The following is a 19,619-nucleotide window of genomic DNA, read 5'->3' on the forward strand; positions in this document are numbered from 1 at the left end:
CAATATATATCGCAATACAAAAATGCAACAATATGTATCGTGGATAATGACAATATGTATTGTGAAGTTTACAGATTTTTAGTGTCAATACTACATTAAACTATAATGTTGAATATAATGTGTAATAATGCAATGGGGGAATATCTGTGGGTCCTGATAATGCCAATTGTCTGATGTTACCAGTAAATAGTGGCCTACATTATTTTAAATATGTCTAGTCAATGCAAGCATAAATAATTCTGTATTTTCAGCTTCAGAATCATGATTATTTTTATTCTGGTGTCACCATCGTCCTGTGCATTATGTTACTAGCACCAAGTCCAAGCTTATTAATTTACACCCACAATGTAATACCAAATTTAGAATTTATTCAACAGTACATTTTTTGTTAACCTTTTATATCATATGTCTTGGAGTATCGCAATAATATCGTATCGTGAGTTTCGTATTGTGATATGTATCGAATCGTGACATCTAGAAGTAGCATGTTTTGTCAGTCTCGTACCTCAATGTGAAGTATTCTTAAATTCGATATTCTGTCCCATTTTGGGGTGCCATCTGTGTTATATCCATTAAATCCAAAGCCAGCTGCATTGTTGATGGCATCGGCTGTAAAAGAGTGAAAGAATCTAGTAAAAACACTCTCTCAAAGTGAAGATAGTGTTTTTGTTCACAAAGCAGCAGAATTTGGTTGTCAGTCCTGTAGGCTACGTTCACGCTGTCAGTTTTTGGGATTGAAAACCGCATTTACTTACAGGTGTGAGTCTCGAAATGTCCCGTTCAAACAGGAACTTTCAGTAGCGTGTCTAATACTGTCAGTATGAACTTGCAATGGGAGTCAAGCCCGTATTCTCTTACCCGTAACGTCCATAAAACTGAAAAGTCTTATCACTTTTGACACGACAAGAGTCCAATCGAGCTGCGAATTCATCCGTCAAATCTTCAGCTTTTATATCTGGGTTGAGAGAAGAGCATTTGAGATGCGCGAAGAGCACGAAACAGACGGAAGCAGCTCTGGTGGAGAACAGTGACTGGATGTAAAACCTTCAAATGACACACAGCTTATATCTCCATCACTGTTTGGTAGACAACGTGACGGACAAGTAGTTGTCCAGTCTGGTTCCGTTCACACAGCGTGGGTTTTTCGGGAATGTGGTTGTGAGTCCTGAAAATGTACAGGTGTGAATTCGGTTACAGAATGCGATTGTCACTCCTGTAAATAACTGACCTGTGTGTGAACGTAACCGCATTAAGGACTCAAACACACAACCGTATTCTGTTGCTGTGTGAACATATAATTACTGATAAGAGAATGCAGGCTTGACTCCCTTTGCACGTTCATTCAGATAGTATTCTGTAAGTTGCTGTGTGAACGGGACATTATGAGACTTACACCTATCAATAAATCCCAAAAACTGACAATGTGAACGAATTATCCAATTAGAAACAAGGCAACAATTCAGAAAAAACACCCTTTATGAACACAAGAGGGCAGTATGACGCTGCCTTGAACATGGTCTAGGTGCTGCATTGCATACAATATACGTTTATACTGTTTGTTTTAAAATGAGAAAAAGTATGCATTATGCAACAATAAGAAAATAACAGTAATGTTGTCACATGACCTCATTAAAAGTATGATTTTTTTAATTATATACATAAGAAGAGCACATTGCCCATCTGTCCTACTCACCTAACGTCCATACAAAGTAGTACTTGGGGCGTAAAGCCAACATGGAGATGTAGAGGTACAAGACCTGGATGTAGAAGGGGTTAGAGGCCATGAAGGTGTCATCGATGACACGATCTGTAGGGCAGGCGGTGTAGATCACCAAATAAACCATTAGGGACAGAACACAGGTGCACAGTTTCTGGATCACGTCCCGCTAGAAGAACAAAACAAACCATCGCAGAGAGTCAGGACACTACAATCTATGAAACTGTCTTCAAAAAGCCACTGAATAGTGCCAAAGTTGTGCCACAGTAGTTTACATCGTTTAAAAAGCCATTGAAAAGTTTTAAATACAGATACGCTACTGTTCAAAAAGTTCGGGGTCAGGAAGATGGATTATGTTTTTGAAAGTTTATGCTCCCTCGTATGCTCACCAAGGCAGCATTTGTTTGATAAAAACACAGCAAAAAAAACTATATTCTGAAATATTATTACAATTTATAATAACAGTTTTCTTTTTGAATAATTTTTTTCCCCCAAATGTTCCTGTGATGGCAAAGCTGATTTGTTTTCAATCTTCAGTGTCACGTGATTCTTCAGAAACAATTCTAATATGCTTATTTGGTGCTCAAGAAATATTTCTTATTATCATCAATGTTGAAAACAGTTGTGCTACTTTTTGTGGAAACCAAGATTTTGTCAAGGATTCTTTGATGAGTAGAAAGTAAAAAACGCATTTATTTGAAATAGAAATCTTTTGTAACATAACTGTCTTTACTATCACTATTGATGATTTATTGCATCTTTGATGAATCCATCTTTAACTGACCCCAAACATTTGAGCTGTAGTGCGTTATAGAAAACTGGCCTTTTTAACCTTACATCATTTCTTTCTTTTTTATTATGTGTCTATAAACATCAATCTCATTGTGACAACCTACCCCATATAGTGTGACTGTTCAATAGTTTTTCGTACCCAAGTCTTTAAGATGTTTCTTTACGATCATGACAAAATTATAACTCATTCTACTTTGCAATGATCTTATCATTGAAGAGCAGAAAGATCTAGATGGTGAATTATACAGCAGAGTCTGTGTGACAGGAAATTCATTTGTGAACGGAACTTCCTCAGGCTCTTGTGAAACACGCTAGAGAACTGAATCAACAAATGTTTTTGTTGATCTTTGTCTTTTAAGAATGAAAACCAATATCACTGACAATATTCAATGAGGTCTGAAGCTTTTACTGGAGAAGTCCATTAAACTAAAACCATTGTGAAGCTCCTAAGGAAGAATGGCATATAAAAGCATATTCATCTCCAGAACTACAGTCAAAACAAACTCTCCCCTCAGCAAAGCCTGAGTAATACGAGCTCCTGTATAAGAAGATTCTCACTGATTTAAATGACACAAAAACAAACTCCATAAGACAACAGATAAAGCCACTCCAATAGGGATGTTTTTAGCATACAGCACAATGAATTTCAGTTTATGTCAATTTAAATCAAAAGTCTTCTCAGGGAACCTCATTGTCCACACCAAAGTAACACCTCACTCAAAAAGCATTTTCCTTGTAAGGACTGCAAAACTGGTTCTGTCACATCATCGTTTTCCACCTGGCCATTATATTCCTTCAGATTTGCCATGTATAACTTGGGGTTTGTGTTGTGTTTGATTATATATATATATATATAAAACGTCCCAAATGTGATCAAGACTACTCAAGAGATGTCTTTAGTGTGCAGCTCTGATTCAGTCACCAGAGGGAGCAAGAGAACGGAGTCATTACACTACCTTAGGTGAAGGGTCATTCTGCTTGATTTTCCCGTTCACTTTGCCGTTTGACTCCAGGTGCTTGGGCTCGTAGCAATGGCCTTCTATAAAGGCTATGTAATCATTATAGGAGCAGGTCGGGCCGGCCAGGATCCCCATAAAGTTACAGTTATAACTCAGATACTCCAGCAGACTGGGCATCTTCCTGTACAGAAAACACAAGGACAGAACAACAATAACTCACCACATGAAGTGAATTAAGTAACAAAGCACACCCAATGTCAAAAACCAAAACATGATTTGCTCTGTAGGAGAGATAATAATGAAAAAGGACAAAATGTTAACATATTAATGTTATTAGTATAATGTTTTTTATACATATATTTAAGCATTTAATGTTACAAGGCCATTAATTAGTTTATGAAGGCTAAGGGATCATGGGAAGCAGCTCTGAAACTGTAGCTTCCCAACAAGCTACAAGTTAACTTACAAGTTAAGCAACCTTTTTGAAAAAGCTGCGCTACAAGCTAGAAACTATTAGCAGTTTAAAGCACCAAAACGATACGAAAATGACATCAAAATTATTTTGTAATGAGGTTATTTAGATAGTGATATATTTTTAATGACATTTTTAAATATTAGGCTACATAAGACAAATTAAATAAAAATATAAATCAATAATATGTATATATTTTTGCAATATTTTTTATTTCTTATCTGGTACCACATCTGAAATGAAATCTCAGCATTAAACACAGATAAATGTATAACAACTAAAATGAGAAAATTCCCAATTTTACATAAAAGCTAAAAACTAGTGATGAATCAGAGTCTCTCACTGAATGTTTCAATACAAAAAAAAAAAAGGTATAAATGCCACAATGAGGAACTCTGGGACTCTCTGGATAAACTGCTTGTTTTTAACCAACAAATGTTGCTAAAATTAATTTGACACATTTGTCAAGTAGCATTTTGTCACACTGTGCTTATTACTCTTTTAAAACAGATGAACAACAATTTAATAAAATGATATAAGTTTTACAGTACGACTACAGGAATTTGATTTGATTGCTAAGGTCTAAGTGTTTGTAGAAAATTGTGTCACGTTTGAACAAGAATGCAACTCAACCAGTATGTAAACATTGACATACTGGTTAACATGTACCTCATGGCTGTGGTACAAACATTGTTCAAAACTGCACTCATTAACTGTAGGGTGTGACTTCCGAAAGCTCAGAATCCTGACGACTTCCTGTGTGGAAATCGGCTCACATGATCCAGCGGGAATGTTCAGTTGCTTGGCAACAGCCTTCAGGGCCTGATTGTAAATGATTCTTCAAGTGCTATGCTGCTATTTGGGCAATGCAGAGCCATATTACACTCAAAATTATTGTTATTAAACAATGCTGTGCACTCTCTGAGGGGACTAACAAGCATTTGATCAGTAAGAAGGATGTTATAACTTGAATCTGTCTCAATTTTTCTGCCATGATTAGAAGACACATATTTACCTCTAAAATGTTGCATGCATATATGCAAATACATATACAGTATCTCACGTATTCAACGCGTGTTTCTATATATATATATATATGATGATGATGATGAAATGTGATGTAGCCTATAGAATGCAGTTAGAATGCCCCTAAAATTCAAGATATCAGCGCAAAAATGCCTCTGTATGAGTTTTTGTCTCATATTTATATCACGATATTTAAGCAATAACACACGAGTAACAAGCGCAATCACACGAGTGCTGTTTTTGTCCCGAATAGCTAATAGTGCAAATGTGATTGTTTCAAATGTGATGATTTTTATTATATACAGTTCAATAAATGAGAAGTTAATATTGTGTTATATTTTAGACACAATATTACTGCTTTTGCTCAATGTTGCCAACAAAAATACTACCTATAAATGTAGTATGCCCGAGCAACTCACAGCGCTGCTTCGTTTCTGAATGAATCCACGTTTTGAGCGAATCATTTGGGTGAACCAATGATTCAATGCCCCATTCATAGAGAGCTACTTCACTTCCTAAATAAATCAGCCATTTGAACGAAATGAATGAATGAATTGTTTACTCATTTCGACATTTAACCGCCACCTACTGGCAGTTTTAGTTTCTTAACTAGAGTATCATTTAATGAAAGAAATTGCATTTCATATTTCCATATTAATAAAAAAAAAACATTAAAGGGATTTCACTCAAAAATGAAAATTCTGTCATCATTTACTCACCCTCACGGCCGTTGAAGCCTAAAAGTTTGTGTAATAAATTCTATGTTGAAGCTAAAGCTACTTCTTGTATTGTCTATTTGATGTTTTTCTCATTTAACACAATAATGACATTTAGGGGGAAAATGTATGTGCGATTAATTCGATTATTAATCGCCACATCGTGTTATCAATTAGATTATCATGTATATACACCTTTTGACTGTTGTCAGTGTGGGTTTGAAGTTGATTTTCTTTCAAAAGAAGCAGAAAGTAAATGAGTGACCTCATCCCAACCACAAACATACCTTTCACACATACCTGACAGCAAGATACTTTTGATTGGGCTTAAGGTGCTCCTCCCTCTTCATCAAGCCTGTGGGAAAAGCACACAAACACAGGCCCAAACTCATCAGACACACTCTCACAAGACACTGTAATTTAGAAACATTTAGAAGTTGAGAAACAGAGATGACAAATACTGTTCTGTTTGATTATAATGCAGCAGTGTGTGTGTGTGTGTGTTTGGGGTGTTTGAGGCCAGAGGGTTCTCGTGGTTCACACTGACCTGCAGAAACAGCAGTTATACTCTGATACAGCAAACATGTGTGAATGAAACCCATGTGACGATGCAGAATCACACGCGCTCACCAAGTACAAACAGAGACGAAATCACGTAGCTGTGCTTACACGTTCAGCATTTTTAAAGTTACATGTCAAATACAAAAATGTTTTATTATACAGGCTAAGTGAGAGCAAACTGATTGCAGTTTATTTAAATCTTTAGCGTCCACCCCACGGATTAAAATGCAAATAATTGCAAACATGCAATGAAAAATGAATCAAAACTCGGCGTGTAGGCTAGTAGCAAGCTCTTGCGTGCCATCTGAACTCTTGTTTTGGGTTGGTACATAGATCATCTTCTGCACTTTTTACTGTTGTGGCGTTAGCAAACAATGTTTCATGGATCACCTGTGACTGACTGTATTCGTCATCTGACTGCATGCACCAAACCATGACATCCGTGAAGTGGCGACGGGACAAATAAATGTACAGTTATACCGCTAATACACACACACACACACTACCGTTGACTATAGACATTGATTAAGAGTCTATGGGCAGTGATGTTGTGTTTTGAAGCACTGAGCTGCCCTGCTCCAGCCTGGAGCGGTAAAGTCTCTCGGGTTAGTGAAGAAAAGAGATCAAGCCATTCTTCATTCATCTCTGTCGATGCACTGACAACTAGATTAGTCACCCTATCAGCTTCTGCAGGTTTTAATGGCTGCTGGGAATTGCATAACCAACAGCAGCATGTCATGTACACAGACACAATTCCACTCTTCTTCCTTCAGCAAATGCGACAGAATCAACAACACCTCATGATATTTGTTCACCGGGCAGCACTCTCAGATTCTACACAGACCCATTGAAACACACTAGTATTAATAGCACAACGAACTGCATTACATTACAGCAGAACCATGGCCTAGTTGTTAGCACAATAGCTACAGACACATTGTGCTAATGCGGGAGACTCGGGTTTGAATCAGTTCCTATAGAGTGCCTACAGGGATGATGTATTTTTGTAGGCCAAAATCTGGAAATGAGTCAGCATTATTAAGAATAATTAAACATTAGTCTAGCACAAGTCAAAGATCATTTGCCAAATTATCAGAGTGCCACGGTTTTAGTCTGAGTTCAGTTCTCCCTAAAGTGCAGGATGGAGGAGATGATTGCATAACTTCATTAAAGCACATGGATTAATATGTCATGTGTGTTGTCTGCAGTGGAGCAGGGCAAGTCATGCGGAGGCCGTTTCGGCCAGGCCAGCTGTTCTGTGAGAAACTGCTTCAGAGAAACAGGATGTGCTCTCTTAATCTTCCCAAAAACCCTGTTAAAGGAAATGTGGTGACTGTGATGCCACTTCTGTTTGACTCTAAAAGTGACTCGGTCACATATCACAGCGATTAGCTCTGTAGCTCTGTGGTTGACTAAGTATGTAAAAACTATGCTAGGAAGGCATGCAATCTAGTTTGCTTATCAGTCGCATTGTTTGCATGGGAGATTTGCCGGTCGTTGATAAAACTAGAGTGGTTTCTCTTGGGTTCATGCCATCATGGCTTCCTCTGCCGCTCATTCCTTTGTGCTTAAAGGGATAGTTCACCCAAAAATGAAAAATCTGTCAATGTTTACTGATGTCAATCCAAACCCTTTTCTTCTGTGGAACACAAAAGAAGATATTTGCAAGAAAGTCAAAGCTGCTCGTTTCCATCCAATGAAATTGAATGGTGACCAGGGGCTGACAAGTTACAAAAATTACAAAAAGTACAAAAAGTACCACATAAATGACTGACACATACACTACTTTCAAATCTCAGACCAAAAAAAAAAAGACATTTGCCAACCTGTGCACTGTGAACTAACATGAACAATGAACAACTGTATTTTTATTAACTAACGTTAAAGATTAATAAATACTGTACCAAATGTATTGCTCATTGTAAGTTAATGTTAGTTAATACACTAATGTTATTGAAGTCTTTTATGCTCACCAAGTCTGCATTTATTTGATCAAAAATACAGTAATTTTTTTTTTAGTTTAATTCAGTATTTATTTTATTATTATTATTTTATTATTATATTATTACAATTTAAAAGTAACTTTTTTCTATTTTTATATATTTTTAAATAATTTATTCCTGTGATGGCAAAGCTGAATTCTCACCATCATTACTCCAGTCTTCAGTGTCACATGATCCTCAAAAAATGAAAATCAAAAACATGACTTTCTTTAAAAAATAAAATATCACTGACTCCAAACTTTTGAACGGTACTGTACTGTATATTCAAATATGGCGTGTCAAAATTACAGAATTTTCATTTTGGATGAACGGTCTCTTTCACAAACTCAGAGGAAGTTAAAATCACCTTCATTGTCCTTTATCAATGATCCAGATCATGCAAAAATGATGTGGTGATGCAGCACAATTAGTATCTCATTAAACAGATTTCACCAAGCTGCATAATAAGCGATATAGTGAGTTGGATGAGGTAAGTGTGGTCTGTGAAGCGCAACATCCAGCTGGCATCCCTAACCACTTTGGCCCACTCACTAGAGTGCAGAGCCAGCAATGGTACAAATCAATGGCATACGAGGACGTGGTGTAGCAGCAGGGTTTAACAGCCCTTATGTAATTCCTACAGCCTCTAACATGGCCATAGATAGAAACAATAGAGCTGCAGAAAGATTTCAGGTAGAAATCATGCCAGTTATTCACTATCGAGGCTTTGCAACCATGAAGATGAGAATGGGATTAATAAAACTGTTACAAACCATCATGAATCTCAAACGCCAAACTTGTGATCTTCTGTGTGATGACCATCATGGGCCTGGAGAAAGAGGGAAAAAGGAAAGTGTGTATGTGAGTTGTTTACACCTGAAATTGAGTCTGTTGGATCCACATGTACGTGAGAGCTTCCACTTCTATCAAACCAAGCTATTCGACATTTATTATTAAACAGCTGTATTGACCACATCTTCGCACAGTTTCTCAAGGGTTGAGTTCACCTTGGTGTAAATAATTCTGATCGCTTTGATCCTGAGGTAAAACTAGTACCGAATCATTCTGAGGGTGCATGTAGACGCACCGGTGTGTATATAGTAACATGTTGTATATGGTTTTAAGACTGTATATTTGATCTCCCTCTTCTGAATTTGAATGAGCATAGACATTTCAAAATAAGAGTCCCGGTCTATTTCGGGTTCGTTTATAAATAAAAGTCACGCAGTGTGTCCAATTTCCACCCAGTTATTATTTGGTTACACAAACTGTAATTTAATTTAATTTTCATTTATTTTAAAGTAAACTATTTTAGCTTCTGTCTGTGATGCCCTGTCACGGGAAGGAAAGACTAAGAACATTATTTGAGGCATGTTATTAAATATATAGATTTTACTAGTCTATATCACCTAGTCTATATCACTTTACATATCACCTATATAGAACAAACTATATCAGTGTTAATATTGTTAACAAAAACTTTTAAAAAAAACTTGAAATAAATAAACGTTAACTGACATAAAATAAAATATGAAAAAAGTTTAGTTTCATTAGGCCTAACCTGATGTACCAAACTAAAACTGAAATGAAAATTAATAAAAACTATAGACATTAAAAAAAAAAAAAAAAAAGACTAAACAACAGAATTACTAAAACTTAACTAAAACTAAAATGAAAGCAGAATTAAATTGAATTCAAAATATTAACAAACAATATTTGTTACAGTGATTTTTTTTTATTAGAATTGTGTTATAGTTTTAGTATTTATATAAATTATACACAAGCGTTTTGGGTAATTTTGGGTAGTAAAAGTTTATAATTGTTTTTGAAAGAAGTCTCTTATGCTCACCAATGTATTTATTTGATCAAAAATACAATAAAACAGTAATGTTTTTGTAATTTAAAATAGCTGTTTTCTATTTTTGTGGATTTACATTTTTTGATTTTTTCAGGATTCAAAAGGACAGCATTTACTTAAAATAGAAAAGTCTTTACTGTCACTGTTTACTGTTTTTTCAGTTAGCAAAAATGTTTTCACTCAGTTTTCATTAATGATAATGATTCCAGTGCAAAAATAACTTACCCAGTGAAGTCAGCTGAGTACATGCCATAGTCAAACACAAAGATTCTGGTGACCTGGCAGAAACTGAGATATCCCAGCGTAACCACAAAGCAGTATCTAAGGAGAAGGCAAATGAGAGGAAAAGTTGAAAAAAAAAAAAAAAAAAGGCTATATTTGGTAAAACATACCACATTCATACTATGCCTACTTCATTTCAGCAGTGTGTAAATCGTGGGCACTATGCAAATGTTATATATGCAAAAAGTGCAGTATACATAAACCACACAGTGTGAAAATACTGTATCCCACAATTCAATGCACCAAATTATCCTTCCATTTCCTGCATAACAAATAAACCCCCAAGTAATTTTAACATCTCTTTATTGACTTACTTTTGGCAGTCTAAACAAATTAGTCATTTTTATAGAAGACTGAGTTAAAATTAGAAAAATAACTGATTTAATTTAATTTAGGAGATTAGAAATGGATGTCTCTCACTGAATTAAACGTAATTAGGTCTTGTGATAATATATTTCTGTTTAAAATGTTTATCGTTGTAAAACTAATTTACATCTAATTTTAAGTGTACAGTATATTCGGTGCAATATTCAGTAAACAGCAAATTCACTGCATCATCCGAGTAGACAAACAATTTTCACTGGAAAGACATTGTCCAATTACAAACATTTCTTATGGTTCAATTATTTCCTTACTATATACTGCTTTGATTCATTTACTTAACTTAATAAAAAGACAAAGAGAACAACAAAACTAGTCAAATAATAAATATTAAAATACATTCCATTAGTATTTTTCTCTTATTTTGTTGGTTAATTTCAATTTAGCAATTGGCGCCATTATCTTAAAATAGCTTGAGCCCCCACTTTGCCGCAAATAGCTCACATCTGATATCTGATATTAAACAAGCTAATTCATCAAAGTTATTTGCATACTACAACAAATCTGTGAGTGGAGAGAGTGATCAAGGCTTCTCAATTACATCACTGCCTAAAGCGGTATGTTAGAACAACACTACCGTACTCGTGCCATAACTTCAACTCGGCTTATTAAAGTCCTCCCACAATCAGATCTTTTATGCAGCATATTAACCATCAAAAAGAGCCACTGAAAGTGATCAAGGACCCACTGATGTTCAGCAGGGCCTCAGTTTGAGGCAAAAGCCTTTGAATTTGCTCCCACTATCAGCCGCACACAGCTGCAGAACGTTTGGTATGCTACATTCAGGTTTCTGACTCAGGCAGCCAAGTCCCCCGATTCCTCACCAGGAAACAGTGGGCAAATTCTTGGCAATGTAGTTTCTGTCTTTGCCTCAAACAAAGCCGGTTTAACATGTCTACAGTCCCACTCGCAGTATTCAGAGGCGGTGCCTGCCCTGTCTCAACACTAGGCCCTTCATCAGAGCTCTGAGCAGCACTGTGTGTACTAAGAAGACCTTCTTCTGTTTAAGCATTCTGTAGGATGATTGTGTGGAGGTTGCCTTCTAGTTGCATAGGGAACATTGTACAGTTAGAAGATGGGCTGTGATTTTCAATGTAGAACGCATCCCAAATCCAAAGTATATAACATAGTATGCCATAAATGCCTGGATGGTATACCGTTTTTAGTGGATTTTCTAAGTGTGCATCCTTGAATGCTTTTTTGTTCAGCTAATACTGACCACAACCACAAAACAAAAAATTTGTGATGTTTTCTATCAACTTGTTCAATAATAATGAATTTTAAGATAATGGATGTAGATGATAACGCTAACATGCACATGCAAACGAGTATTTACATCATACAAAATTATGGAAATTCAGATGTAGCCTAGGCTATCATTTAGAAAAGTCTTGATATTGATGTTAGAAACATTAAATATACAATCCTAAAAAAAATTCAATTATTTAAAGGGACCTATTATGGATGCCCCTTTTCAGAGTATTGATTTTGTTTTAGGGGTCTACTAGAATAGTTTATTCACACATTATTTTTCACATATTTTACATTGTTGCAGCACCTTTCTTCCCAGCCTATCAGTAGCTATGTTTCAATCCACATATTTCATGCGCATTTTGAGATATCGCATCAAAAACTGATGGATGGAAATGCCAAGATGAGCATAAATTCTAAAAATGTGCATTAAAAAAAACGTATGCGCTCGTTTGAGTCGGATACATTTTTTATCCGATAAGAAAATGCACATAAACTAAGATGGAAACACATTTACAGAATAAATTCCATGATGCGCATTAAAGGAGAACTCCGGTCAATTTTAACATTGAGCTCATTTTTTTGTAAATTTGGAGTGCTGTCAGTACAGAGAACAACGACAAAAATCGGTGTTGCCTACACCGTGTTATCCTCTTTTTAAAATTTGCACCCTGTTGACTTCAATGGGGCAAGTTTTAAACCTGCTTTTAGCCTCTTAACATCCTTGATGTGTCATTAAAAGTGCCCAGCCATGTGAGTGATTCCTTCAGAGTGAACGCGGGTCAATCTGACTGCAGTAGATGTGCAAGATATGAATACAAATTATAATAATTCAGCCAGCGCACATAACTGTATTTATTTCCTGTTTTCGGTCGAAGTCCACAGTAGTCGATTGTCGAGTTCGCGCAGTTAGTTAGTTACCTATGATCACGCGCGTGAACTCGACAATCAACTACTGTGGACTTCGACCGAAAACAGGAAATAAATACAGGTATGAGCACTGGCTGAATTAACATCACTTTTATTCATATCTTCCACATCTACTGCAGTCAGATTCACACGTGTTCACTCTGAAGGAATCACTCACATGGCTGAGCACTTGTAATGACACATCAAGGATGTTAAGAGGCTAAAAGCAGGTTTAAAACTTGCCCCATTGAAGTCAACAGGGTGCAAATTTTAAAAAGAGGATAACACGGTGTAGGCAACACCGATTTTTGTCGTTGTTCTCTGTACTGACAGCACTCCAAATTGACAAAAAAATGAGCTCAATGTTAAAATTGACCGGAGTTCTCCTTTAAAAAGAAAGTGACTTTGCGCGATGGGACGACATAACTGGACTAACCAGCAGAGCGATCTTTTTGCACAGCATCTGAAATGCATTTTGGTTGTTTTGAAATGCCTGAGCAAAGTCTGTTGTCAAAATGGTTCGGTATAAATCCCCCCCAGAACTCTTGCGAATTGAAAATACGGCCAATGGAAACACGACAATTTTGCAAAAACTCGCAAAAACGTTTTTACGCTTACATGAGGTGGTTTTTCAGGTCACCTGGCGTACGTAAAAGTCGATCATTCTTTAAAGATGGGGCGGTATGTTTGGACAGAAGATGAGAGTTCTTTATTAAACCGATAAAAGATGAAAGAATTACAGGAATACTTGATTCTAAACAACAAAGAAATGCCACAATTTATCAAGACCTTGAAGCAGTTAAGAGGGAGAAACACGCTGTATACTCGCAGTAGTATACAGCAAGCCCTTCCCAGTCAATAAACTGTAAGTGCAAACTAACTTTCTAACACTAAATCAGTGACATAAATCAGCACATAAATCTTTTCACGGTCACACATTGGCTTTCAAGAAAACCCAAACCAAAACCAAACCAAAGCCAAAAAAAAAACATTGCATTTAAATAAGAAATTTTCATTTTCATTTAAAACAGCATTTTAAATAAATATACAGCCATCTCTATTCAAAAAAAGCGATTGGCCCCTTGTAACAAAAAGTTGTGACTTCCATTCCAAAAGTGCCATGTTGTGCATAACGTGCATCACCTATTGATCTTTTTCAGCCTCTTTCCCTTGACACAGTCTCCACTAGAAAGCATAAACTGCCTTTCAAGGACTCACACTCTACAGTAGCACATCTATAAATATACATTTACACTATTCATCTCCAATAAGGCAGACAAGAGCTCCAGTGACCCGTGATGAGGGCAGTTCTCTCTCTCTCATTTCTAGTTCCATTTTCATTTGGCAACGACCGCCGCACTAAGTCTCAAGATGATAATTTACAAAGGTGAGACACAAGGATGACGTGTTATCAGCAGCTGTTAGATGGGGGTCTTGTCTACCCCATAAAACCCTTCTCTCACATGCCTGAGTGGAAACATATTAAAGCAATAAATCACATCATAAACGTGTCATTTTTAATGAAACGGGCGACAGTCACACCATTGTGCAATAGAACAAGACCTGAGAGAACGACCTTTCACCAAAACTCTTTAACTCTCAGCGCAGAAGTTAAAGGCACATGGTTATAGAAGGTAGTTTTGTGTTGACATACTGTATTTCACAAGGCTGAACGTGAAAGAAAGACCTCAGTATGAAAGCTTACCATGCTCCATTTAATCTGTATAGATTCTTAAACTCTTAAACCTGAGTTTGACGCTCAAAGAATCAAGCTGTCAATAAATAGACATCCATTAGAGCTCTAAAAGCATATTCACACACCAATCGCTAAAGGTCACCAAGTGGTCTGTAGTTGTCTGCCAAGTTGTCTGCATTGCCTGTCTGTGTTTTTAATTATTTGCATAAAAAACCCTGAAATTTGCTGCCACACCAACTATCACTGTCACTCAAGTTGCCTCAAATCATATGGCCTGTTTACACCTGGTCACTTCATGTATTTTCTATGATAGGATAGCCATCCAATCGTGAAAAGGCCAGGTGTAAATGCCCTCTGAAACGATTTGAGATGGATTTAAATCCGATGACTCAAACCACATCCTGAAACGAAACTGGAAACACTTCTGGTTGTTGAAGCCGCATGTATTTTACACCTCCCAAAAATGGTAAAAAATTAAACGTGTGTAGTAGGCACATATGACAGCGCAACTGCAATACGCATCATCATTCATATGGACGATTACACAAATTAAACAAATTTCAGCGTCACATCCTGAAGCTCAACACACAATCATTTTCATTAAAAGTAGTGGGACTGTAAGGTAAAGGTACTGTAAGGACATTGAAAGCAATGATTACCATTCAAAAGTTTGGGGTCAGTAATTTTTGTTGTGCATGTAAGTCTTAAATAGGGATGCACCAATATGAGAATTTTGGTCGATACGATAACCTATAATTCTTTATATTAGAAAGCCGATAATCGATATATTGGCCAATACGGTAAATCTAAATCCAAATTTTTATAGAATTTTTGAGAGCCTTATTACAAAACCAAAAGTCTCACCATTAAAAGCCATGTCCCAAGCACACAATTTTAATGTTTTCATTATAATTTTATGTAGCCTATATGTGACACTGGACCATAAAATCAGTCACATGGGTATTTTTTTTTTTTTTTTTTTTCATCACCTGGAAGCTGAATAAATAAGCTTTCCATTGGTGTATGGTTTGTTAGGATAGGAATATTTGGCCGAGATACAACTATTTAAAAATCTGGAATCTGAGGGTGCAAAAAAAAAAATCGAAACATTGAGAAAATCGCTTTTAAAGTTGTCCATTTATGTTTTCGCGATTGTGCTGCATTCACTCACAAAAATAAATGTTTTATATATTTACAGTAGGAAATTTACAAAATATCTTCATGGAACATGATCTTTACTTAATATCCTAATGATTTTTGGCATAAAAGAAGAATCGATAATTTTGACCCATACAATGTATTGTTGGCTATTGCCACAAATATACCAGTGCGACATGTGACTGGTTTTGTGATCCAGGGTCTCATATGACAGATTGTGCTGCACATGTTGCACTTAACTGTATTTTCCTTTTTTGAAGTGATTCAAATCATATTGGAATCACTTTAATATTGGCCAAATATTGATAATGATAACATATTGGCCGATACGGTTGCCAATATATTGTGCATCCTTAGTCTTAAAGATGCAGTAGGAAAAAGCCTGCTGACAGTTTGTGGTGCAAGAAAAAAAAAAAAATCCACATAAATTCGTCGAAAAAGTTACTGCTTCCATAGTACGACCAACCAGTTATTATGTTATTATGAATCCAAGGGTGCACATACTTTTTACACATGTATGTTTCTTTCTAGATATTGTTAAAAACATCACATTATGGAAATAAAATGGGTTGCGAATGCCAATTCGTGTTGGCTTTAAGGTCAGAGAAGAGAGAGTATGTTTTTTTTATATAATGAAGTGTCTGCATCATCACGTCAGCAGCTAATCTATGCCAGTTTGATTGTTAGTCTGACTTAATGATTACAGGTAGTAAACCAGTTAAGTAATGTGAGCCTCTCAAAATAGATACTTCTGCTTTTTCTGCAAACACAAACACACACACACACACACACACACATCGTGCATTCCTTAGTGGTTTTCCACCCCTGTTTTTCAATTTCCCTTCATCCTTTGCTTTGCCCTCTCATCTCCCCAGAGCAGTGGAGCATGGCATCACTCTATTACTGACTGATCGTCTCCTGGAGTTTCAAAAGGTCTGTTCTGTAGCGCTGCATCCCTAATGCGCTCTCTGTTCTCACTGCAGGGAACAGGGCCAGTCTACGTCTCTATCATCCCCACAGACTCCTGCACAAGTTCATCTTATCAGTCTTCAACAGTTTACAAGTTGCTGCTTTTTATCTTCTTAGAAGAAAACAAACAAGCCAAGAGAAAGGAAAAGTGACTTGTTTCATAATCGGTGCAAACTACAGATTACTGTGACCTAAAATATTATCTTACATCTAATATGAAACATTCACGGTTCAAAATACATTGTTTCAAGGTCTAGTTTGTCTAGTTTAGCAATGCAAAGTCCAGTAGGTTAAAGGAATGTACTGGGTTCAATCTATTAGATTGTAAAAATCACAAACCATTCAGGAGTGTCCTTTTGTGGTGGAATAACTGTTGTAGGTGGAAAGTTCTGGTTATTTGCAACAGAAATAATTCACATGGAGTCTGCTCCACATAAACCATAAACCAGTTACACAGAAAAAAAAAATCTTGTTAAATTTACGATAAAAAAGCTGTCGTGGTTGCCAGGAATTCACCATAAAAATTGTTTATGGGATGGTACTAGTGCCTTGCATATTTTACAACTTATAACCGTACATTTTATTAAGTGATATAATGTTATATACCTATCTACTTGAACAAACCAAAATCTGTTTTTTACCTAAAAATATACCTACACAAAACACTATCAGGGTAACACACATGAAATTCAAAGAATACAATAAACATGTAATAACATCAACTAACAATTAACTAATTACTGATAAATAAGAAGAAACAAAATTATTTATTTTTTTAAATCATACGTGTCATGCAGGGACTTCTGGGAATGTCTCTCAAGTGTTTTTCACAGTAAAAACGATCATTCATAGTTGAAAAAACAAACAAATATGACAGTATTTTAGAGTAAAATTACATATAATAAAATGTTTTTAGTTTTTCTCCATATATGGTAAGAAAACTTAGTTAACCAATTAACAGGTTTTTACTTTAGGTTTTCATTATTTTCTTTACAAATTACAAATATTTTTTTTACAGTGTACGTCATGTCATGTTTTGTACTCGTGTGAAAAAATCTGATTAATGGATTTACATGTTCATGTCATTAACTTCACAAAGACATGTTTGGTAAGTAGGAATGCACTGATATTATAAATTCTAGCCGATACCAATAAGCCAATAATTTTTTTTTTTATGGCACAGCCGATAAATGATAAATGGCAGATATTAAAATTCTATACTATTGTGTTTGAATAAAAATAAAAATAAAACTTAAATGCTACAAGTGAATTTGAGCATCACAACATTACAGTATGAAAAATTCATATTAACATTTACATTTAACAGTATTATTATTATTTTTTTGTAATGTTTTGTTTTTAAAGATGAACTCTTAATGAGCGGAAAAAAAAGGGAAAAAAAATAAAAAAATAAGAGAAATGAGAACAATTAAATAATTGATAATTGATTTTTGATCATTTTGATCATTGATTGAACAATTGATTTTTACTGGTTTTTATGATTTCTTTAAGAGGTAAATGTGAGGTGGTGCATTGAACCCTGAACATTCTACAGTATGCACTATACCTGCTCTGTGTGTTTAGTACACGTGGACAAACTCCTTGTATGATAATTATGCCGTTATGCAAACATCTGGGCAGAAGGCCGACGGTCAACTTGTCATAATGACCTTTTTAACTAGCCGAAGTTCACAAACCATGCTGGCAGGCCTTTTGGCTGGATGTTCAGAAGTATGTGCCAAGGTCAGGTGTCCTAGCACAGTTATCTAAATCTCTCAGATTTGAAATGATGTCCCTGTTATTCAGAAATACGTAATGAAAACATATGATCATGTCAGTATTTTCCTTGTTTTTGTTGCCATGGCCTAGGATTCAGTACACACTACACATTGGTTTTTAATAATAATCACTATCAAGCAGCACTGGTTATTTTTGGTACCGCCCTGAGCAGCAGTGCAAACCACATGGTCCAGCACATCCATTCATCTGACCTCAGATCAGAGGTAGCCGTCACTCAGCATACAACTTGTGGAATCAATGATAAAAACAGACGTTCACTCGTTGCCCCGGGGCTGTTTACTCAAAAGAATGAAATGGATGTGTGAGAGCGGCATGGATTACTCTTCAACAAACCAAACGCAGGGTTAGATGAATAACTCATAAGCATATTGTGAACTGGATGGCTTGATGACTGTGTCATGACACTGTTGAGAACACTGTTCCAATGCCATAAATAATACATTTTTGATTTGATATGAGATTGTTCCTGTTATTGAAAGCAGGGCCGTTTGATGGTGTAGGGAATTGTGAGGTCGGTACTCACTTGTGCATGTGTTCCACACCTGTGAAGATCATGACGCCGTAAGCTAGACCGCTCTGTACCAGAAAATGTAAGGCATACCTGAAATGAAGCACAAGGAGAAGAGGATACCAATAAAAGGAGTATGGACATAAAACTTTATTAAACTATGACAATCATTTTGAATAACATAAGACCAAATAGCCCATATACAAATCCCAGTAGATCAGCAGTTTCTGAAATACTCAGTCCAGCCCCGTCTGGTACCAACAACCATGCCACGTTCAAAGTTACTTAAATCACCTTTCTTCCCCATTCTGATGCTCAGTTTGAACTTCAGCAGATCGTCTTGATGATCTATACATGCCTAAATGCATTGAGTTGCTGCCATGTGATTGGATGATTAGATATTTGCTTTAACATATATGCTGTGCCATCCAGGGTGTTTCCTAGCATCCCCATGACCCTAAGCAAGACAAGTGGTCAAAGGAGTTGCTGAATGTCTTTATTGCTACTTTCACTAAATAAAGATAACAACTTAATCGATTATTTACATTGTCTACACTTTGTTCATTCAAATTGAAGTGTATA

At 36.0% G+C, this 19,619-nt stretch overlaps 1 protein-coding gene across 1 annotated transcript in view; it reads right to left on the bottom strand.

The window, feature by feature from the left end:
• Positions 1-19,619, bottom strand: part of mboat2a (membrane bound O-acyltransferase domain containing 2a) — a 56,052-nt gene that overhangs the window by 5,867 nt on the left and 30,566 nt on the right. The window contains exons 3-9 of the mRNA XM_079853156.1: positions 19,053-19,130; positions 10,309-10,404; positions 8,999-9,054; positions 5,983-6,037; positions 3,466-3,649; positions 1,694-1,886; positions 506-609 (exon numbers count right to left, since the gene is read on the bottom strand). Of these exons, the coding sequence (XP_079709282.1) occupies positions 506-609; positions 1,694-1,886; positions 3,466-3,649; positions 5,983-6,037; positions 8,999-9,054; positions 10,309-10,404; positions 19,053-19,130 (766 nt within the window). The remainder of the gene's footprint in view (positions 1-505; positions 610-1,693; positions 1,887-3,465; positions 3,650-5,982; positions 6,038-8,998; positions 9,055-10,308; positions 10,405-19,052; positions 19,131-19,619) is intronic.

Source organism: Squalius cephalus (genome assembly GCF_949319135.1).
Source record: "Squalius cephalus genome assembly, chromosome: 20".
Lineage (NCBI taxonomy): Eukaryota > Metazoa > Chordata > Actinopteri > Cypriniformes > Leuciscidae > Squalius > Squalius cephalus.